Here is a 23,376-nt window from a genome sequence, read left to right as displayed (position 1 = left end):
TGCCTCGTGCCAAGGCAGTCAAGTCCAGAAAGGAACCTTCTATCTAAAAGTGACAGGACGTGGGATCAAACCTGTGCAGACTGGAGCTTGCTTGATCTGACCTCAGTCTCCCCAGTAGACTTGGCAAAAGGCAATAAAAATAATTCACACCCTTTCCAGAATCTAAAAAATTCTCAATTTTTAAAATATGCCTGGCCCCAGAGTTTTCCAGTGAAAGACTGAGGCTGGGTTTAAAACCACAGCAGTTAAAAAAAAAAAAAAAAAAATCACAGCAGTGCTAGGCATGGTATTGTACACCTGTGATCCCAGCATTCTGAAGGCTGAGGCAGGAAGATCATTGCATTCAAGACCATCCTGGGCTACAACACAATTCCAGGTAACCTGAACTACATGGCAAGATCCTTTCTCAAAAAAATAAAAAGCCCTGAAGTTGGGGAGATCTCGATCCACACAGAGGGCTCACAGAAAGGCCTGCTCCGTGGCACAAGTGTGAAGCATGCCACAGTCACACTCACTGCTACTCCTGTTGGCAACAGTAGCCCTGGGAGGTAGTCATTGCTCCCAGCCTCATGCCCAGACAGGGTGGCTGGAGAGAGGAGAATAGGGGCTGCTGGGATAGGGCTCCATTCATTCAGCCCCAAACCTACAAGGACTGGGCACTTGGTGCCCCTAACTGCACCCCTAAGACAGGTGTGGAAAGACACCTCTTCTGCACAGGGCTCAGAGCACAGCCAGGGACTCTACAGCTATGACAAAAGCAAAGACCACATAACAGTCAACATGCATGGCAGCCACTGCTGCCGGGTCTATGGTATAATCACATGACAGGATGTGCCACTGCTGTGTTCTGAACCTTATCACATTATGCTTGGAATCTAGTCTTACAGCTGCCGTAAGGACTAAGTGACAATCGCTGTACAGAGCCAGTTGTAAGCAAGTGCTCAGGGAGTGGCAGTCACAGTGGTAGAAAAGGATCGGGTTGCTCTGGTCTGAGGTCCTCAGGTGAGGGAGTGCCCCCTCAGTTCATGCACCCCATGGCTGGGTATCCCCTAGTCCCTATCTCCCATGGAGTGTCCTCTAGGGCTCCTGGAGCCTGCAATGACCTTAGTGTCCCAGAACTGGGCCACACAGTGGGCCCCATTCTGCCCCCACCCTGTCCTCCATGACCACTCCTGCCCTCACAGGTTAAAACTCCTTGGGGCCCAGGTCTCCCCTTGGGCCACCAGGCCTGCCTCCCACTGGTGATATCGGTCAGGGCAACCAGGTGAGGCCACTTACCCCGGGACCTTCATAGAAGGCACTCTGGGCCTCCCCGGGGGCATCCAGGAGGTCATCACTGTCCAGCTGCAAAGAGACCCACCCCAAAGGTCAAAGCAGTGCTAGGGAGGGGTGTGGGCAATACAGGAACCTCTGTTCAGAGGCTCTAGAGTGGAGGTCAACTGTAAGCTTCTGCCCCCTCCCCAGCCTGGCCCCCATGTATCTGCCCCTTCTCCACACAGCTGAGAGCTTAACACCCCTGGGTGCCAGCTCTTGCAGGGCATCTCAGCACCCAAACAGCACCCTGAGCCTCTGTCCATGGCCCAACCTCCCCCAAGGTCTCCCTGGGATGCCCAGTAGCCCTCTGATTGTGGGATCCCACCCCTAGCTCTCCAGCTCCACAGCAGTACCATAGCCCAAGAGCCCAAGCCCAAGAGTCACCACTTCTTTGTGGTCACCGGCAGGTCTGGTGACTCTGCCTCCCACAGGGACTCCAATCCATGCCCCTCACTCCCTCTATAGCCTGCACTGTACTGGCCCAGGCCAGCGATGCCTTGGTCCCTGAATTACCAGCTGTTTCTCCTTGCAAGGGGGAGCTCAAGTCTACTCCGAGTGGGGCGTGGACTTAGCAGCACTACGGTGAAGTCCTTGCAGCAGGGAACTGAGGCCTCCTGTCAACAGCCACCCTAGGGGGCTGAAGCTGCCCCGCACCTCTCAATGGCAACATCACAGCTGCTCCCAAGTCAGAGCCGTGCCAGATGGCATAGAGCACTGCATACAGCTCCTCACTCACCAGACTTCCACTCTGGCGCTGTGTCCTGGGCTCCAAGGGCACAGCACAGCACATCTGCCTGCCTGCCCTGCTTAATAATCTACGGGGCTGTTGCCAATCAGAGTAAAACCAAACTCATCTCCAGGTCCATGTCGCCAGGTGCTTCGGTTTACTCCTGTCTCATTCCTTCTCCTTGCAGTCTGGCCCCACCAGACTTTCTGATCCTTCAACATGCCCTCTGCCATCTGTGTCCCTGCTCTTCCCCTGCCTGGAGCACCGTGGTCACCTGCAGGGTCACCTCGTTAGTCTCCCTCTCTGATCACACTGAAGGAGCCCCGCAGCCCATTCCTTTTCCTTTTTATTGGTACCAGGGATCGAACCCACGACTGCCTGCTTCCAACGCAGGCGCTTATGCTGCTGAGCTAAATCCCCAGCCCCTGCCCATTCCTTTTCTTACACTTGCTTTCCTGTGCTGGGGATTGGACCTTGGACTGTGTGAATGCTAGGTAGATGAGTACCCTCCACAGAGCCTACCTAGCCCAAATCCCTTTCCCTGTACAAGTGAAATTTTTTGTTTTGTTTTTTGAGATAGGGTATTGCCATATATTGCAGGCTGGCCCTGAACTCGCTAGGCAGCACAGGCTAGCCTCAAACTAGCAGCAATCCTGCCTCAGCCTTCCAAGTGCAGGGATTACAGGTGTGCATCACCACATTATTATGTTTTATCACACTCTGAATGGTGCTTTTCACTATTGCCTTTATTAATTACTGGCGTCTTCATTAATTAAGGGAACACATAAGGTGAGAGGGCTGGGATCCGCCATGTATGCTGCCCAGCACAGAATCCAGCCCTGCTTAGCAAGCTCTGCTCCCTGTCACACTCACCTTCTCTGACCCATGCAAGAAGTCGTTGAGGGCCTGAGGGTCACTGAAAGAGAAGAGAGGAACACTGAGGAGGTGAGCTGGGCAGGGAGGAGAAGGGTGTCTAGGACAGAGGGCAGGGAGCCCATTACTCACCAAATCACGTCTAGTAAGCATCTCCCATCCTCATCATCCATCGCCACTGGATGGGCGGGGTCAGGAAGAGGGTGAGGGAGACAAGGTTAGATTGTGGCGCTGTGCCCAGCCCTCCCTTCAGGGAGCCCCTGCAGGTGTTGAAGCTTCCTTTCCCATGAGCCCTTGGGGACAGCTCCCTTCCCTCCTGTCCTCACCCGAGCACCCCAGTCTCTGATGTGGGCAGTGTCCAGCCAAACCAGGAGAGCCCTGGCTGCACACAGGCCTGGTGCTAAGTACCCTGGACATGCAGGGCTACATGGGTCCTCACAGAGGCCACAAGGGGACCGGACACTTGGCTCTGCAGGTGAGGAGCGGGAGGCATCCAAACAGTCACTCTCCATCTCCCAGCAAGCAGGTGGTAGGGCCTGCCCAGAAACCAAGCTCTACACTGCCCTGCTATCCTGCTCCTCAAACTCAGAGCCTGGTCCAGCACTAGTGCAGAGGGGTCTGCCCTGAGGGTGACAAGGTGACAGAGAGCGCAAGGGGGCAGCAGGAAGGGCCAAGGGTCCAAGGTCCCGGGTCTCCCTGAAGCCCTAGGCAATATGATTCTCAAGGAAGGGAGGGGTTACTGGGAAACTGAGGCAGAAGAGAGGGAGGGTGCTGAGTCAGAGGCTGCCGAGTGAGCGAGCGAGCAAGCGAGCCCGTGAGAATGATGAGGATGAGGAGGGCTAACATTTGCTAAGCGCTTCCCCAGCAGGGCACAATCTAAGTGCGTCACAAATGTTAGCACGTTCGATCCCTGGGGGGAGGGATGCTGTTCCTCCACCGTTTCACGCCCAAGGTGACTGACGGGTGCTGCCTGGGTCCATCCATTGCCCCAGCCCCCTACCCAGCCTCCCAAGCAGCCTCCATCCACCAGCCACCTGCCCCAGGCACCTGTCGGGCCTTTGTGACATCTGCTCCCTCCCTCCAAACTCCCATTCAACTGCACCCCTCCTTTCTCCCAAACCACCTCTCCCTCCCAGGGAGGACAAGGTGTAGACAACAGGCAGATCCCTCCAGGGCAGGTGCCCACTTCTTGCATGCATGCGTAAGGCCCTACATGTCACTGAGGGCATGAGGACAGGGTTGGGTCATCTCTCACACACAGGCACATAGGCTCTGTGGGGTCCCTCATCCAGAAAGCGTTCTGCTCGCACTTGGCAAGGACCTCTTAATTAACCCCCTAACCCCCTGCATTCGAGGCCTCAGGCACACTGCACAAGGCAGAGTCACAGACAGGGGCCCTGGAGGAAGTGGGGCTTCTCTCCTGAGCTCTGGGGAAGCTGATGAAATCTAGTGACCCCCTTAAGAAACATACACAGAGGACATGTTACAGGCCTGGCCCCAGCTCCCACACTCCCCTCCCACCATGAGGTGCAGACGGAACACACGTGCCCAGGGCCACACCACACACAAGGCCATTTTGCTCCTCAGCAGCCTTAGCTCTGCCTGTTTCTTCCTCTCTATGTCACCGGATGGTGACCCGAGAGACTTTGTTCTCCACCCTGCCTGACAGCAGCCTCCCCAGGATCTGGAGAGGGGCTGGAGGGAGGCTCAAAGGACCCCAGGAGCAGGCTGGAGGGGGAGTCAGGCCTCCTCCCCCATACACCACAGTGGGCCCAAGAAGTGCATGGAGGGGCGGCTGGCCCAGGAATGAACAGGACCCCCCAGACCCCGTTACCTGTGCTACAAACGAATCATGAAGGGAAGGTGGGGGTGTCTGCTCCAGGTCTACGCGGGGCCCCCAGCTGGGGACTTGAAGAGCGTCCTCTCGGGGGCCAGCTGCGGGGAGAGAATGAGAGGCTGAGTGAGAGGGAAAAGATGTGCTCTGTGACTGTTTTTGCATCTGGGTGTCCCCTCCAAAGCCTCATGGAGTCATGGGGGCAGGCTTCTAGAATCTGTGATTGATTCATGGTCCAGTGCTACGGTGGGTGTGACCTACATCCAATAAAAGGGACAGAGTCTTCTCTCTGCACTCCTCCCTTGTTCTCTTGTAGCTTTTGCTGTCTTGCACCGCCAACTGCTGCCCTCTACCATGAGCCACCCTGCCTTGCAGCCGGCAGATTATAGACTGAAACTTCCACAAGCTGCGAGCTAAATAAACCTTTCCTCTGTTGTTAACTCTGGGAGTCAGGTATCTGTCCCAGAAATGAGAAGAAAGTAACCAACACAGTGATGGAGAGAGACAAACAGAATGAATTGCAAGGGTATAGGTTAGGGTTGTGGGAGGCAGGCAACGACTGGAGGGAGGATACAGATGGAGGATGGGGGCAGACAGGAAGAGTGAAAGAGAGGACAGGTGCTAGCTCAAAGCCACACAAACCAGCACTCTGTCCCCCACTCATGAGGTACACAGAGCAACATGCCCCACAGACTGTGCCACAACACGCAGCTCACATGAATCCCTGTACTGCGGTCCTGTCACACAAGCCAGGCCTCATGACACAGACAGCCCTGGGCTGGGGACTGGAGGTGCTCGGGACCCAGGTTTCTGCAAGTCTCTCACCACATTATCCTCATCAACCCCGTGGCCTCCATGTTTCTGTTTAAAGGGACCTTCTTTCTCTAAAAGATATAACTGCATATATATTTAAGTGTATAAGATAGATAACCATATTACTGAGTTTTGTTGGATCACTGAACAAAACTGTTTGCAATCTCACTGTTTGAAAGTCCCTTCTATATGCTTTAATTTTGTAACTTCAACAACTATTTCTAAGATGACAATATGTAATTAACTAGTGATTTCCTACTGTTTATTTTTTCTGAAAGTCTGTATAATCTGTACCCTTTTTCTGTTTTTTTTTTCTTTTTTTCTTTTTTCTTTTGTCTTCTTAAATAAAATTTAAAAATTAAATAAATAAAGGTGTTCTTTAGTGCACACTCAGGGTGACTATCAGTGACCGACCACTGGGGACAGTTCACATTTTTGGAAAGTATGTTATAGTAAAAGATGCACTGCCCAAAATCACCCTAGCCTGGAATACACTTACCCCATCGTCCGTGGCCACTGCCATAAGGCAGTTCTGCAGCCCTCTTTCAAGTCTTTACAAAGTGTGATCACAGAAGGTAAATGCTGCCGCCTTGTGCCACCCATTGGAAAGACAGGTGCATAAAACAACAGTGGGTCCTCCTCCACACTCTGCACCCACTCTGCCACCACGTGACCTCTAGCACTTACTTCCCCAAAGTCGAAATGACATGGAATGGAAACATGTGAACCAATTCAGGACACAGAGGCAGCCACGACAGTGTGACTAAAGACGTTCATCAAAGAAGATGCCAGAAGTGCTCCAGAAAGCGGGAAGAACCAAGCACAGCTGGGAATCTTCGGAGGGGGATTCCTGGTGGTGTCCTTTACTACAATCAGCTGAAAACAACACCATTCGCTGTGGTTTTCAGTCACGCCCCGTATCGCTGATTTGCTCACCTTGAGCTCACAGCTCTTTGTCACAGATGCATCCTTGAGGATGTGCTGTGCCTGAGTAGCAAAAGCACCTCAGCACTGTGTATGGGAACACCCCAAACAGTGAAGTCAACACACACACACACACACACACACACACACACACGGAAACAAGGGGACGGGTAGGCACTGAATGAAAGGGCAGAACGTCAGGGGACTTAGGTTTTTTTCTACTATTCTCCATCCTTTTGCAAATGACCAAGAAGCATCACATTATGGACCAGGTGAATGTGCACACACAGAATCTGAGAGTGCTGACCATAAACCATGCTGGGCACTTCTCCATCTGGAGGTCTCTACCAGGCAGAGGCTTCTACCATACTACTCCACAGATGAGGAAACTGAGGCACAGGATGGGGGGCTGGTAATGTGCTCCAGATCCTGCAGTGGAGCAGGGGAGGCCAGCTAGGACTGTGCCCCACCCAGAGCCACGACCCACAAAGCTTCTCTGTCCATCGCATCCTTCAGACCATCACCAGGCAGGGTGACAGAGCTGCTGCATCACCTCACAAATGTGACAGACAGAGCCACAAGGAAGGACAGCAGGAGCTCCAAGTGGCTTCCCCTCTTCCTCTAGGGAGCCAGGCCAAGGTAGGAAGATTGCAAGAAGTTTGAGGCCAACCTGAACTACATAACCAAGACTTTGTCTTGAAAACAAAACAAGCCAGGCGTGGTGGTGCATGCCTGTAATCCCACAGCTCAGGGGGTTAAGGCAGGAGGATCACTACCATTTCAAGACCAGTTTGGGCACGTAAGAGTTCAAGGCCAGCCTGAACTTCACAGCGAGAACCTGTCTCAAAAAAAAAGGAAGAGGTGGGGCTGGGGATGTGGCTCAGTACAAAGCCCCCCCCCCCCCCGCCCACCCCAAGAAACATCCTGAAACATCTAGGAATGAATGATGCTGTGTGCACTTTACTGCAGGTGCTGGGGCTTACGGACCTGGAGTTTCTCACACAGCTGCCAGTACACATGCATGGCTCCACCCTTCCAAGTTCAAATTCATTACAATGAAAGACATTAGAACAAAAAGACATGAATAGACATTTTGCCAAAGAAAATCTACAAATGGTCAACGAGCCATGCAGAGGCGCTTGGCAGGAGCAATCACCGGGGAAATGCAGTCCAGGCCACAGTGAGGCGCCACCTCCTGCCTCAGGCCGGCGGCCAGCCAGGACGGACTGGACGTGGGAAACTGCAGCCTCTGCTGCCCCTCTGCTGCCGCTGCCGGTAGGAATCCAGAAGGCGGAGGTCCTGGGAAATGGTTTGGCGGGGCCTCCAAACTTTAAAAATAGAACAAGCACATGATCTAGCCACTCTACTGCACCAGGGAGAAGGCAGGCAGCTCAGGAGGCGTTTGCATAGCCAGGTCCAGAGTGGCCCAAGTCACAATAGCTCGCAGGCAGGACGGGTCCTGTCCGCAGATGAAAGTGTTGAATTAAAGAGGAGGATTCCTAAGCGGGTGTGGTGGCACATGCTAGAGAGGCTTCGGCAGGAGGATCGCTTCAACTTCGAGGCCAATCTGAGATACATATTGAGACCCTGTCTGAAAAGACCAAATACACAAACAAAAAGGGAACCCTGACATCACTGTGACACAAGCCGAGAGAGAGACATCAGTCACACAAAGCCCGGTCTGTGGGACACTGCCTACCAGAGGCTCTGCCCCATCCACAGGCATGGCAGGGCAGTGGCCAGACTGGGGGTGAGGAGAGTCCTGCTCAATGGGCAGAGCTGTAGTTTGCAAAGATGAGGCACTCCGGAGCTGGGTGGTGAGGAGGCTGCACTGTCCGAATGTCCTCCATGCCCCTAAGAGGACACCTACCATGGGTCAGCTTAGCAAGACCCTGCCTCAGAATGAAGAAGGCAAAGGGCTGAGGATGGAGTTCAGGGTGAAGCCCTGAGCCCAAAGGCCAGCAGCAAAAGGAAACAGATAAAGTAAGGCTAAGCCGGTCACGCTTCATGCTGGGTCTCAGAATATAAAATGAGTTAAGAGGCAATTAGGGGCAATGAAGTTTTCAACAGAATGTATACAAACATAAAGTTTCAAATCAAACCTATATAAATATAAAGTCAAAGCCAAGCGTGGAGGCTCACACCTGTAATCCCAGCACTCAGGAAGCTGAGGTGGGAGGATCATTGCTAGTTCAAGACCAGCCTGGGCTACAAAGTGAGCTCAAGGCCAGCCTGAACTGCATAGTGAGATCCCATCTCAAAAAAAAAAAAGACAAAAAAAAAAAAAAAAAATATATATATATATATATATATATAAAGTCAAGTAAAATTAAGCACTTAGTTCTCAGTGGTACTGGCCACACTCCAAGTGTGCAGGGGACCTATGGCAGGTGGCCTCAGCACAGGAGTCCCATTCTGCCTGTGAACACAGAGGAAGGGAGTAGATGTGGGGTGAGTGGAATGAGGAATCTGCATTTTATTTTTCTCTCTACTCTGTAAACATCTGAAATGTGCCCCAGTGCTTTTTTTTTTTCTTGGTACTGGGGATGGAAAGGGCATGATCTCCGCTCTGAGCCACAACCTCAGCCCTTCCTTGTTTTATTTTGAGCCAGTGTCTCACTGAATAGCTAAGTGCCCAGGCTAAGCTTGAAACTGTCATCCTTCTGCCTCAGCCTCGCAAACTGCTGGGAACACAGAACCGCACCACCACTCACAGCTGAAAATTTTGTAATTAAATACTTGCATATCAAGCATGCCTTCGCCTGCGGTCAGCTGCTGCTTCCTGCACAGCAGGGCTCATAGTAGTTTGCTGAATGCATGAATGAACTGATGCAGAAAGTTTGACAAATCCATTCACTTATTCAAGAGGCAGAATCTGTTAAGGACTCGCCATGGGTGGTACACTGAGGAAGCCAGAGGGAGCAAACACAGAGTCAGGCCTTGCCGTGGGGAGGAGGGTCAGTGGTTCTCAATCCAGGGTGACCCAGGTTATCCCACCCCACCCCCACTGCACCCTCAACATACTCAAAAGCTTTTGAAAAAGTGACAGGGCCGTGGGAACAAGAGCTGTGCAGAATTATCAACCCCACCCTGTCGCCAGCACCCTGCTGATGGCCTGTGTAGAAGCCTGACCTCTGGACAATGTACCCGCACAACCCAGCTCTTGGCAGCAGGCCCTTGAGCACATGACGGTCTTTGTCACTGCAAGCCTCAGAGACCTGGTACTCAGTCTTCCTTCTGGGGTTTGGAGGCAGGGTCTTGCTTGTTACTGCAGCATCCTGCAACCAAAGCTGACTGCTGCGCCCCAGCCCATGATACCCACTGCCCCCTTGTGCTACACTGGCACCAGGGCTCCAGCCCGAGGTAGGAGCCAAGCTGGCTCAGGCTCCTCACAACAGAGAGGCTCCAGGCCACACCACAGCCTGAATTTGAACTCGGCCCCCAGGACACTGAGCCTCCCTTTCCCCACTCCAGTCAGGCTAGGAAGGAAACCACAGTGACGACACAACAATGACCAAGTGCCCTTCCAGGAGCCCTGTGAGGGGCTCCTCCACCAGAAACAGAAAGGTGCTGGGCTCTACACCACCATGGAGGTGCCCCACAGCTAGGGACTCCCAGTCTGATGTCGGCAGGAAGGTCAGCAGATCTCAGGGTCCCCGCCAGCGATGAAATGAACGATGAAATGAACGATGAAAGGATGAAAGTCCGGGAACTCTGTCATCACTGCTAGGAAGGTGGGGCAGAGCCATGGCTGCTTCCCAACCCCCAACCCTCCCTCATCACTGGTCACCAGCAGGGTGGGGACCCTATGATGTGAACAAAGACTGCTTGAACCCGGCTTTTCAAAACTGTGGGCTGTGAAACCAAATTAGTAGGTTGGGGCCAGGAATTTTTTGTTTTTGTTTTTGTTTTTCTGAGACAAGGTCTCACTGTGTAGCCCAAACTGGCTTTGAATTCACAGCAAAGCTCTGCCATCAGACTCCTGAATACTAGGCTTCCAGGCATGTGCTACCGCCTCTGGTTTTGATCACAAATTTCTTTGAGCAATTCAACAGTATGGAGTCAAGTAGAATGGAAGACCACAGAAACTATTAAAGCACAGGCTGGGCACAGTGACACACCTGTAATCTCAGCACTTGGGAGGCTGAGTTACAAGTTCAAGACCAGCCTGAACTACAAAGTGTGCTCAAGGCCAGCCTGAACTGCATAGCGAGACCATCTCAAAAAAAAAAAAAAAAAAAAAAAAAAAAAAAATCGATCAATAAATAAATAGCTGGCAAGCACACATAGTGTTAGTTTGTGGAACTTGTTCCAATCACATGAGGTTGTATGTGTATATGCGGTCACAATAAACATACTTTGTACTATGAGTTGTGGTTGAAATGGTCCTAAAGTAAAAAATTAAGAGGACTTCCTGGCTTTTTTTTAAACAGATCCTCATATTCCCAGCCTTCCTTGCAACTAGTGTAGCCAGAGTACCACAAACAGTAAAAACTGAAATGTACAGATTTGGGGCAATTTTTTCTTCCAAAGTACAAAGATACAGCTTTTCTAGGAAAAAAGTTTTTTGCTCCTTGATTTGAACACAGTTGAGGTAACTAGGGCCAGGGATATAGCTCGGTGGCATAAACAACTGCTGGCAAGCTCAAGGTCCTGAGTTCAATTGCATCAAAAAAGAGGACAGATGGACAGACAAGTGGAGCCTTGGCAGCTGTTTTGTGATGATGAGGCAAAGACCCTGAGGCAGATAACCCATCTGAGAGAAAAACAATGGGTTCTTAAAAACTCCTCAACGGGGGCTGGGGATTTAGCTCAGCAGCATAAGTGCCTGCCTTACAAGCAGGCAGTCCTGAGTTTGATCCCCGGTACCGATAAAAAGGAAAAAGTCCAAAAAAAACAAAACAAAACAAAACAAAACTCCTCAAGGGCCGTCTGCCACCAAATTTCTTTTTTTTTCTTTTTTTTCTTTTTTTTCTTTTTCTTTTTTTTTTGTCTTTTTCCTTTTTATCGGTACCGGGGATCGAACTCACAACTGCCTGCTTGCAAGGCAGGCACTTATGCCGCTGAGCTAAATCCCCAGCCCCTGCCACCAAATTTCTTAATCCTCACAGCCTGAGACACTATTTGGTCTCCCATTTTTTGTAGCCATACAGTGACCTGACACAAAGGAATTCACATTGTCAGATATCTATGTGACCCAATGCAGAAACCTTCCTGGGTTATCGGGGCCAAGGACTACACTTTGTGAACCAACAGGAGCAGAGGGGCTCAGCAAAGCTGGGGAGGTTGGCAGGAAGTGGAGCAGAAAGAAGGCCACCGTGGCTGGACCGAGTGCAGCCAGGAGCCCTGCTCCTTCCTCCCTCGGGCTGCCGCCCACCTCTGACCTCGGTGCTTCCCCACACGAACCTGCCACCCCGCAATGCCACTCTCAGCCAGCTGTCAGCCGCAGGTGCTGGGCAGGACCAAAACACCCAGCCGTACTACCCCACCCATGCCTGTGGCTGGTAGGACACAGGGGACCGTATGACTGGCCCATGCCACCTTGTTACTCCCCTGGGAAGGAGGGCTGGGTGGTGATACAACCAGGCACAGAAGCTGCTCTGATTCAGCTCCTGCTGCCACCAAGGTGGGCACCAGCCCGAGACACACAGGCTCCATGGCACACATGATGATGACGCACCAGGCCTTTCCCCCACCCCCGCCAGCATCCTCCTCTCTGGGAGTCAGCTTGGCCCGTGCCCAGACCTCCTGGGGCGCAGCACCCACAGTGCCACAGCCCTGCTGCTGACAGTGCAGACTTCGGCCTCTTTAAGCTGAAAGGGACTCTGCAACCTGGCACAGGCCACTGGCATAGGGGCTACTGCTCACACAGCAGCAGTAACTGTGACCTCTCTAGGGGCCAGGAGCACCCAACCTCACCCCTGACATACCCAAGTCTCCATGCTATGCTCTAGGACCAGAAGCCTGGCCAGACCTGGCCTCAGCGTCTCTTGTCACCTGTCTCCCGCTGGAATTCACAACTGGATGAGCCTGTGTTAAACTCTAGGAGGCTGAGACAGGATGACCGAAAAATCTGAGACCAGCCTGGATGACTTGGCAAGGCTCTAACTCAAAATAAAAATTTAAGCCAGGTGTGGTAGCTCACGCCTATAATCCCAGCACTCGGGAGGCTAAAGCAGGAGGATCACTGCCAAACTCAAAATCAGCCTGGGCTACAAAGTGAGCTCAAGACCAGCCTGAACTGCATAGGGAAACCCTGTCTCAAGAGATAAATAAATAAATAAAAATAAAGAGTTAAAGGGCTGGGGATGTAGCTCAATGAAACGGCCCTGGTGCAACCTCTAGTACCACAAAAGACAACAGCAACAAAAAAAAAAGTGACAACAACAAAAACGTGTAAAGTCAGAGACAGTGATTAGGTACCCAGAACCACCAGAAAGAACAGGCAGAGGAGTCTTCCCAGAGCCCATGGAGCAAGCATAGCTGTTCTAAGAGACCCTGCTGACACCTTGACTTCAGACCCCCTGGCTTCCAGGACTGTGAGAGAATAACTTTCCATTTCGAGTCTCAAGTCTTGTGTTATTTGTGACAGCAGCCATGGGAAACTAACAGAGATGCACACTTACAAGATCAAAATGCACAATACATGTTAGATACCGAACATGTACACTATGTACAGCTGCACAGGTTGTTCACTGCACAAAGGAGCCTGGACAAAGGGGACACGTGGAGCCTCAACTCTGGTCCAGCCCTGTGCACACCTTCCAGTCTCAGGGGAGGGTGCCCATGTGCAGAGAGGAGTCAGCTTTGCCATTAGATACAAGGGAGCCTTGAGGGCAGTACCCTGGGGAGGAAGCACCTTTTCCAATTCCCAGTAGAGGCCTAGTCCAGCTGGCTCCTCCCCTGTGGCCATTGCTGAGAGGTCAGAAAAGAAAAGACAAGAAAGTGTGACTCCTCACGCACCCCTTGGAGGAGTGAGCACAATTAACATCGCTCCTGCTGGGCCTGTGAGCCAGCACTCAGGAGACTAAGGCAGAAGGATCCCAGGAGCTCAAGGCCAGCCTGGGCTACAAAGTGAGCTCAAAGTGAATACACAGCGAGACTCTGTCTTAAAACACAAACCAGTCATCCCATTGTTACTGTTCATAAGGGGACCAGGGGCCAGCTCTGAAGACCCGGTTTACACAGGTGTTCACTTCTATCTTTCTGCCCCTCGGAGCTGTTCTTTTGGAGCCAGTGTCTCATTAAGTTGCCAGAAGGGCCTCAAACTCCTAGCAATCCTCCCGCCTCAGCCTTCCGAGTGCTGGGATGACAGACAGGTGTGTGCTCCCACGCCCAGTGACAGAGTGCTTGTATTCAATACCAGACGTGAGGCTGGGAACCTGTAAATCCGGTGATCTGGATCTGTCACCACCCTTCATGGATCCCCAGCGGCTGGCAAAGTACCCACGGCCCTCCTCTGGGGTTACAAATGAACTGCAGTAAGCAATCGGATTTGAATACAGGATCCTGCGGTCAGGAGGCCCCACTGCTGATGGTGACCACTGCCAAGATCGCAGCTCTCCAGGCTTCATCCAGCTGCTTCCTCTATGGAAGTCTTTAAGGGGCTCTGACAGGCAATGGGGGTTATAGTAGCAACACCTTGGAAACAATGTACCAGGCAGCAACAGGAAAAGGTTACATTCACAACACATGAAAAGGGGATACTTTGTTGCCTACAACCCTATACTTTGAGAGGCTGATAGAACTGAAAGTTCAAACTGGCCTGGGCAACTCTATATTCCTATCTCCAATCAAACAAGAAAACAATGGAGGGAAGGGGGATGGATGGGGAGGTAGCTCAGTGCCAAGGCCGGGGTTCAACCCAGCACCACACACACCAAAAAGTGAATCTCGGAAGGACCACAGGACCCAGGAAGTCCGCTCCCACACTCTTAGGGAGAAACCACACGAACACCCGGATGTCCACAGCTCCCAGCGGAGGCGAGCCAAAGCCCATCTGTACATGGCCAGACAGGACGCAGCACAACCATGGAGCTGACCCTCATACCGCCACCACAGGCAGGACAGACATGGGGTGCATGGCAGACAGGCATGGGCCACGGAGGCAGGGTGCCGAGTGACAGAAGCTGCATGTCAGGCAACTCTGTTTATAGGATGCGCATCTCGAGGGGGCAGAAAGCAGACTTGGGGCTGTGGGGCTGGGGGCTGGAATGGCTGTGCCTGGCATGGGTTCTTCTGGGGCAATGGAAATGTCCTCTGGTAGGCTGTAGTGGGGCCAGGCCACCCCACCCTGTGAATACACTAAAACCGCCAAACTGCACACTTCCGGTGAGTAGGTTTTGCGGTATGGGAATTACATCTCAATGAAGATGCCATAATCCTAGCACTGAGGAGGCTGAGGGAGGAGGATTACTGTGAGTTCAGCACCAGCCTGGGCTATATACATAGCAAGTTCAAAGTCAGCCTGGACTAAATAGCCAGATCCTGTCTCAAAAAACAAAACAACAACAACAACAACAACAAAACAGGAATAAAACATTCTCTGAAACTCCAAGGGCATCGTTTCAGCTGGCTGTGATCAGGTACATGGTTATGAGCAGCTGCCACACCCAAGCTAAAAGTCATCCAGTGCCAAGCGGGAGCCAGGCTTGGACCCAGTGAACACTGAAGCCCTGGCCACTCCAAGAGCAGTGAGCATCGCAGACCCTGGTCCTTCCTCCCACCCTCCATGGCAGAGTCCAGGTCCAGATCTGCACGAGCCTTTCCAGCTACTACCCTGGGACCTGCACACCACACAGGGCACAAGACAGGTCACCACCAGGCAGCCAGGGCTTTGTAATCACTTATGCCTGTTCCTTAATAACCTCCCAGCCTGCCCCAGTGCAGCTGATGATGAGGGAAGAGGGGACAGGGACAGGAGAGCTGGTGTCAACAAACCAGATGCAATTGGCTCATGCAACAGAAGTGCTGGGGCAGGGCCAGAGTGGTACATGCAAAGGCCCTGGGGCGCAAACACACTGGTGCTGGAGGAGCAGCAAGCAGGGCAGGCAAGACCAGGTAGGCTGTGCAAGGACAGAGCTTGGATCTAACTGGGTCTTCGCAGAACAGAGAGCTGAGAGTCGGCATAGGAAGCACTGGGAGGAGGCGAATGCAAGAGTCCAGGCTAGAGGTAGGAGAAGGGGATGGGCTCTGTCACAGGCAGAGCAGCAGGCTAAGGAGGCATCTGAACGCAGGTGCCACAGCCTGACCTATCTCTGCTCCCCATTCTTGCTCACTTCTGGTCACCCCCGCTACGGGCTCTGATGGACCTGAGCTAATGATGACCTCACTAAGAGAGCCCAGGGCGAGGGGGAGCTGCTCAGAGCCTCTGAGCAATCCCCTGGAGCAGCACCTCCCACATCAGACTCTGTCCCCACTCCAAAGTCAAAAGTTCCTGTGTTTATCCTCAGTTTGGAATCCTTCCAGGATGCTCCAGTGGACCCCAGTGTATGGAGTGAGGGAGGGATGTGATTTCATCTCCTTCCACATGGGACAGTCTATGTGTGTGCAGGTGCGTTACATGCAGAGGAGGACAGGGTTTCGCACTGCTAGCCTAGTTCACCACCACTAAGCGACAGCCCCACTCCTTTTCTATCTTTATTCTGAGAAAGGTCCTTGCCCAGTTGCCTGGGCTGGCTTTGTTCTTGTGATTCTCCTGCCTCGGCCTCCCAACCACCCAGTAACCTTATATTCTTTGCCCTCACTGCTTTGCATCATGAGTCTTTGTTCCCCTCCAGATCTGGTTAGCAGTCACTTTTGCCTTGGTCCAGATACCCATGCATGCCTGACCCTCAGACTGGGTTCTCTGCTGTTGTCCACTGGTAGAATGTTAGCTGTTATTTCTTCCCAAATCTCAAGAGATAAAAGGAATTCATCTGGACAGCTAATCAACAGGCAGACAGGTGACCGGTAGATAGGTAAACAAGGTTTCTCCAGGAAGGACTCCCCAGGCAAAAACAGTGATGGTCTTTTTTGCCTAATGACATGTATTAGTCAGCGTTCTGTTGCTAGAATGAAACACTGGAGGCAGGGTACATTGCAAAGAAAAGACGGGTTTCTGTCAAAAGCCGGAAGTGTGGACAGCCTGGCATAGTCCCGAGGCAGAAGAACACGCCTGTGTCTGTGTGTGCTGTTTCCGCTCTCCTGATAAAGCCACCAAGGATCGATCACAGGGACTCAGCCTCAGGACCTGACCTAATCTCATCGCTCTAACACCACTGATAGATTAGGTTCCCTCTTCTAACACCGTTCATGTAAGACCTGAGGGACAAAGCACTGTCTGAGTTTGGGGGACAAATCAGACTAGAGCCATGATGATGCCTCCCTGTGGAGGGGGTCTCATCAGCTTGGCTTCCACACTATGGGGTCATCTTTGAACTGGGTCAATCCCAAGAGACAGAGGGTACAAAGCAGAGCTCACAAAGAAACCCAGCGATCACAGACAGTATTGGTAACTGCAAAGTCACAGGCACAGGAGTCCATCTGCACGACATACCAGGGAAAGGTAAAGCCAGAGACAGGGAGCACAGCAGTGACACACAGACTGCTAGGGATGCAGGAGGGTGCGGAGTGACTGCGTACAGGGCACAGGGTGTAACCGGCCCAGATCACCAGAGAGGAATCTGGGCGGCAGACTGCCCACGCACCAAATGCCACCAAGCGAGACACTCGGGAGGCTGAGTCAGGAAGATGGCTTAATTTAAGGCCAGTCTGATACCAAAATCTGATCTCAAAAAAAAAGAAAACACATGTCATGAACATCCTCACCACTTCACCACTTTTACCTGAAAATGAAAAGCACGGTCCCCTCAGCCAGCTGGTTGGGGTCAATGGCAGCAGTGAGAGTGCACTTTTGATCTGCCGGAAGGGCACCTGACCTGTGTGGCCCCGGACAAATCTCTACTAAGCACCTTCAGTAGGTCTGAGACACTGTCATAGCCAGAAAGGCCTAAGGAGAGAGTGCTCTAGGGGTCCTGGAGCCAGCCGGGAGAGCACATCAGCAGAACCCGGGCAGTCTGCACGGACCTCGGGTTCCTGAGCGCCATGGAGCTAGCGTAAGAGCCCCGGGCTTTCCCAGGGGCACAGTGCGGAGTACTGCGGTGACACACTGCTTGTACACGGGGCACAGGAGAACCCCTACGTTTGTGACTTTTCTAGAAACCTAAATTATTCCAAACCAGGTGGGATAGCACACACCTATAATCCCAGCAGTCGTGAGGCTGAGGCAGGAAAATCCCTGTGAGTTCAAGGGCCAGCCTACACTACACAGCCAGATCCTGTCTCAAAAAAAAAAATATTTTGGCTAGGCACGGGGCACATGCCTGTAATCCTCCCACTAATCCTCAATTACAGGAGACTGAGGAAGGAGGCTGCAAATTGGAGGTCAGCCGGGCGGGGCCACCTTGTGACTCAGTGAGGCTCCGTCTGAAAATAAAAATGAAAGAAGCACCGCTGACTGACATGTTTTGAAATGTTGTTTTAGTTTTTTTCTTCTTCTTCTTCTTCTTATTTTTCCTTAAAATAAAATGAGTTTTAAAAAGGAAGAGAAAGAAAGAAAGGGAGGGAGGGTAGATTGGGACGTAGTTCAGAGTGAAAGCCGAGATCGATCCTCGTACTGGAAAGAACAAAAAGTTTACTTTAAAAAACAAAAACTCAGGCCACAGGCTACAGCTCAGTGGCTTAACATACAAGAGACTGTGGGTTCTACTTCCAGCACCACCCCAAGAAACAAATAAATAATACAACTGTCCCCAACAAACCTAGAGAACCTGCAGTCCTCCCTGAGTGCGGGCGGCCTCCGAGCTCAGCCTGGTGGGGCAAACACAGCTCGAGTCCACAGCCCCGGCACGCTGAGCCCGTGGGGTCGGCCATCTCCTTGACTGAGCTCTGCGCTGGTCTCATCCCACCTGGGACTCCCCTCTGCTCAGAATCCTCCAGGGCTCCCACATCCTCCCACAGCCGTGCGCCCTGCCTGACGCATGGTGTCTCCGCCCCATCCCTGCTCCCCCTAGCCACACTGCACCCCTGCATATTCTGCCGGGCCACCAGGTGTACACTGCCTTTGTGCATGCTGCACCCTCTGCCTGGATGCTCCTCCCCACCTCCACTGTCACCAGAATCCATAGCCTCCAGGCTCCCAGCCAGCACACCACCATTATCCAACAGTCGTGATGCATCTTAGCACTGCTGCCTGGTGTCTATCTGTTTGGACCCCTTCGTGTAAACACTGACCCAATAAGAAAGGGGGCCGGGCGCCAAGCAGGGCAGGCGACCAACCCAAGGCGGATGGAGACTGGGTACCCACACAGGCACCCAGGGGCAGAGGCCCAAGGGCCCAAAGAGGAGGTGCAAGGTCATCAGTAGGTCATGGCCAGCGTGGTCCCAGTTGAGGGCCTGATGACTAACATGAGCACAGGAGATTGGGCAGGCTCAGCACTGGGGAGCAGATCAGATGCAGAGGGAGCCGAGAACCAGGAAATGGAGCCTGCAGGTGGCCTTGGCAGCCACAGCCCAGGAGGCTGGAGAGCAGCCAGTCTGCACCCAAAACAAGCCACCCCCTCAGCCCCCACACAATCCAGCCCTGTTCCCTCTGCCGTCTTCCCCGCATGCTCAGTCCCAGCCTCAACGCCCTCCTTGCTGCTATCTGCCAGGCTAGGATCTGACTGGCCCCAGGGCCTTTGCTCCCTCTGCCTGCTGCATTCTTTCCCCCAGTGCCAGTCTCTGCATCTCCTGAGGTGTCTGCTCAAATGTCACCTCTTCATCAAGGCCATCTCTGATTGTCTGTTTAAAAGTGCAGAGCCTGTAATCCCAGAACTCAGAGGCTGAGGCAGAAGAATCTCCTGGAACAGACAGTAAGATCCTGTCTCAAAGTACAGCTGCTACCCTCTACCCCTTGAGCTCCCTCACCCCACACTGTCCTGAACACTCACAGCATCTGACACACGAACAACTTCACTGACTTCTATTGCTTGCTGCCTGTCTCTAGGGGGTTGGGAAATCCTTGCTAAATCTTGGATGACCATGTACAGTCGCACAACCTGAGAGAGGGGGCATTCCCACGTGAGGGCACAGTGGACCAGTCCATATCCATGACCACAACTTTGTGGCAGATGGCAGTAAGGAGTCATGAAGAACAGACATCTGCACTTATGTCCCCGGTTAAACACACAGCCAGACAGTTCCTTCAGGGATAACCCAGGTGTCCGCTGCAGACACCCTGCCACTTCTGATGGGAGGGTCCCCACAAGTGGGGTGGGGTAGGCGGCCTGGCACCCACAGGACACTGACAAAGCCCGTTTGACATGGGGCAGAGTTAGTCCCAAGTCCCCCGGCCCAGGCTGCAAACTACACTCCAGGCAGAATGGGGCAGAGGATGCGGACCAGCACGCTAGGGGGGCGCACACTGATGAGGGGAGTGCAGGTCACTTCCGCATGCTGGGCAGTTTTTGGAACTTTGTATTACAATTTGTTTCCTTTCCCCTTCCCTCATTTCTCCCAAGAGCTTGTGTAATTTTTTTTTTTTTTAATATTTAGGCACGATGTTTTTCTTCAACTTTCTCTTGAAATTTGGTGCCCTGCAAATGCACATCTGTGCAATAATGAACTCTCAAACTAAACACATCAGCTGCTAGGACAAGAACAAGCTGGCAGCCCACTGGACTTCTGGAAAGAACACGTAAGATTAGGGTGTGGCCAACCGGCTGGGCAAGTGGGTGTGGCTAGAGAAACCCAGGACACATGCGCAGAAGTTCCCAAATCCGGCACTTGGGACGAATCAGAATGTGGTATTTTCAATTCTTAGCCGTTTAGCCAGGCTAGGGGGGCTCACAGGCACTAAACATCTCTCTGGATCTCCCTAAATCCTGTGCTATCCCAGGAAGAGGATTTGGGTAGAGCAGGTGGGGGCTCGGGGGGTGGAAGGAGGCATGTCACAAGAAATCTTCTGTACCATCCATCAGAATTTTTTTAATTGGGGGCATGTGTTCCCTAGTCTCAAAATAAAATGCATATACCTCTAAAACCATTCCAAAGCCGGGCATGGTGGCATGCACCTATAATCCTAGCACTTGGGAGGCTAAGGTAGGAGGATCGCTGTGAGATCCAGGCCAGCCTGGACTACTCATTAAGACCCCATCTCAATCAATCAACCAACCAATCAATCAATCAATCAATCAATCCCCTCCCAAAGAAGCTGTTTCCTAAGCACTGCTCACACCTCCCCTGAGGCTGGATGGGAAGGCAGGGTTATTATCCCTTCTGTTCCCTGGAGTAGATGGCAGGGCCAACAGGGGCCCACAACCTGCTCCAGGTCCCTTTCAGACCCACAGCTCCTAGACAGGGGAAAGGGGAGAGGGAGATTCACAAAAAGCAGGAGGAAGAGGAAGGCAAAGCCAAGGGGCAGGGAGGGAAGGATGACAGGAGGGGGCTGGAAATGGCACCTTCCACCTTGGCCAAGGACATGGCCCCAAGCAGCTTGAGTCACAGAAACCAAACAGGAAATGACTCAAATGTCCAACTGATCAGATATGGCCTACTGGTCTGGTGTATTATATAGCCACAAAAAGGAACAAAATACTAACATGTGTTACAACATGTGAAACCCTTACACATGAACGAAGTGAGACACAAAAGAATTACACCTTGTGTCGTCAGATTTACATGAGATAGCTACAGACTGAGCAAAACAACAAGCAAAAAAGCAAACAAAAGAGTAAAAACAGAAAATCTGTGGACAGACCTACCAGGCCCCAGGTATTGGGTGATCCTTCCTAGAGCTAAATGCTTGTAAAGGAATAAACTAGTGGGAAAGCAGGACTCAAGTTTGAGGTTAGCCTAAGCTACACTGCAAGACCATGGCTCAAAAAAAGAAATGAGACCAAAGTGGTAGATAAGACCAGTACTTTGGAGGCTGAGACAGGAGGATTACCTGAGTTTGAGGCCAGCCTGAAGTACATATAGACCTTGTTTCCAAAAAACCAAAAAAAATAAATTAGGAAATTAATCTAGAATGCACTGTGGGCCAAAGAGAAGGAGCCAGGAGCACAGGGTAAAGAGGAGAGGCTTCAGTTTTAAACAGAGTGATTACCAAAAGTCACCCTAGGTGACACTGAAGCAGAGACAGGGAAGTGGGAGGCTTATACAGAATCTTTGTGAGGAGGTAGCATGGGTGGCAGGGACAGATCGTGCAAAGGCCCAGGGGCTGGGAGGCAGGGGGCTCCAAGAACATGGATTCACTGTGAGCCAGGGGAGAGAGTTCTGAAAATGATGTCAGCCGGGGATGATGGGGGAGCACATCTGAGCACAGTGGTTTGCCTTTCGGGTCTCGGACTTCAGGACCCCCTCAGGGCCTCCGACACACTTCTCCAAGGGAACCCGGGACCCGTGGGATCTGAGGTTGTACTCTCAGGAATCCAGAAGTTGCCCATATGGTTCAAATTTTCCCACACTGCCATTCTCATATTTCCATTTCTATCCTCAGTGCTGTTCAAACTGCATGTCACAACATTTGAGGGCAGGTGGAATGAATGTGGTCTCAACTATCATTTAAACAAGGAGAAAGAACAGAAACAAAAGATGTGTCGCTGAATGACTGCATAACTCAACAGTCTGTGTCCCATGAAGCTCCTTTTCCATCTCTGCGTGTGTCCACGTGTCCAAGTTCTTGGTCATGGTCCCTAACACGTCCTAATGGGGACTGAAAGCTAAAATGTCAAGGAAACACCTGATCTTGATTGTCTATCTTTACTCAGAACTAACACTTTCCCACACACCCCAGAGGCCACCTGGCCATTTGTGCCCCTACAACCATGTTCTCATCTTCCTGGACACTGCTGGATGGCATCTCCCAGCATTCCTTGCAGCGGGAGGTCACATGTGGAAATGATCTGCATTCTTTCCATAAAGCATCCTTCCAGGTCCTCCTCCGTGCAGGGACTTAGGGGAGGACAGGACCATAAAAGGGAGTCCAGTTTCCTTTGATGAGCTCAAGCCTGAGCTCACCCCATAAGGAACACCCTCACTGGTCCATGGGCAAGAAGAAATTGTCACTATGCCACTGAGAAAGAAAGGCCCACTTATTACAATCACCGGCATGACCTGCACTCTCAGGAGCCACCAAGTGACAGGTGAACCCTTAAATTGGTGGCCAGCTGAATAATGTTCTACAGAAGCCCAGAATGAGACACAAAGAGGGAAACTGAGTTTCCTATACCCCAAGGAGCAACAGGATGGCACACCAAAAGGACCGTGAGTGATAAGTCAGAGCCGGAAACTGAGTCCACAGCAAGTCCAAGGCCACATCAGATTCTCAATCCGAAAATAAACATGCAGGTCAGGGATACAGCTCAGCAGCACAGCACCTGCCTGGCAAATGTGAGGTTGTGAGTTCGATTTCTGATACCAAAAAAACTAGAGAGAGAGAGAAAGAGAGAAACATATGCTCCATGACCTGGGCCTCCAGCCCAACTCTACACCAATAATCAGAGCCTCCCTTATAAACCTTGGTGGCCAGAAGTGAAGGGCAGGTCCCTTAGCTCCAGCAAACAGATGAGAAAAGTGGGGCCAACTGTGGCCACCAATCCATGAGAACAGCCGTTCTCGGACCTGCCATGTGCAGTAAGTGAGCAAATGGCCTCCTTTTCACCTCTCTCCAGACAACGCAGGCGTCAGTGGAAATCCTATCGCCATGGACTCAGCAAAGCAAGGGCCCAGCCTTCCCAGGGGTCCCTCACCCACCTGGCCCAGCTACCTAGCCTCTGGGCCTCCAGGGTTAGGCTTCCAGATATTCCTGACGCTCTCCCTTCCCCCTCCAAAACAACTTTTGGGACACTTGGATCCTCCAAGTTCCTCA

The 23,376-nt window shown here is 52.0% G+C and overlaps 1 protein-coding gene across 6 annotated transcripts in view; it reads right to left on the bottom strand.

Moving 5' to 3' along the window:
• Nucleotides 1-23,376, bottom strand: part of Bicra (BRD4 interacting chromatin remodeling complex associated protein) — a 59,363-nt gene that overhangs the window by 18,052 nt on the left and 17,935 nt on the right. For all 6 annotated transcript variants that reach the window (XM_063252992.1, XM_063252991.1, XM_063252995.1 and 3 more), the window contains exons 2-5: nt 4,749-4,849; nt 3,047-3,092; nt 2,915-2,957; nt 1,279-1,344 (exon numbers count right to left, since the gene is read on the bottom strand). In XM_063252992.1, coding sequence (XP_063109062.1) covers nt 1,279-1,344; nt 2,915-2,957; nt 3,047-3,087 — 150 coding nt within the window. In that variant the 5' untranslated portion in view covers nt 3,088-3,092; nt 4,749-4,849. The remainder of the gene's footprint in view (nt 1-1,278; nt 1,345-2,914; nt 2,958-3,046; nt 3,093-4,748; nt 4,850-23,376) is intronic.

This window comes from Cavia porcellus, unplaced genomic scaffold, assembly GCF_034190915.1.
Source record: "Cavia porcellus strain 051 isolate PalLab524CR breed Dunkin Hartley unplaced genomic scaffold, mCavPor4.1 scaffold_7, whole genome shotgun sequence".
Classification (NCBI taxonomy): Eukaryota; Metazoa; Chordata; class Mammalia; order Rodentia; family Caviidae; genus Cavia; species Cavia porcellus.
Note: the sequence above shows the minus strand (reverse complement) of the source record. Positions and strands in the feature narration are given on the sequence as shown.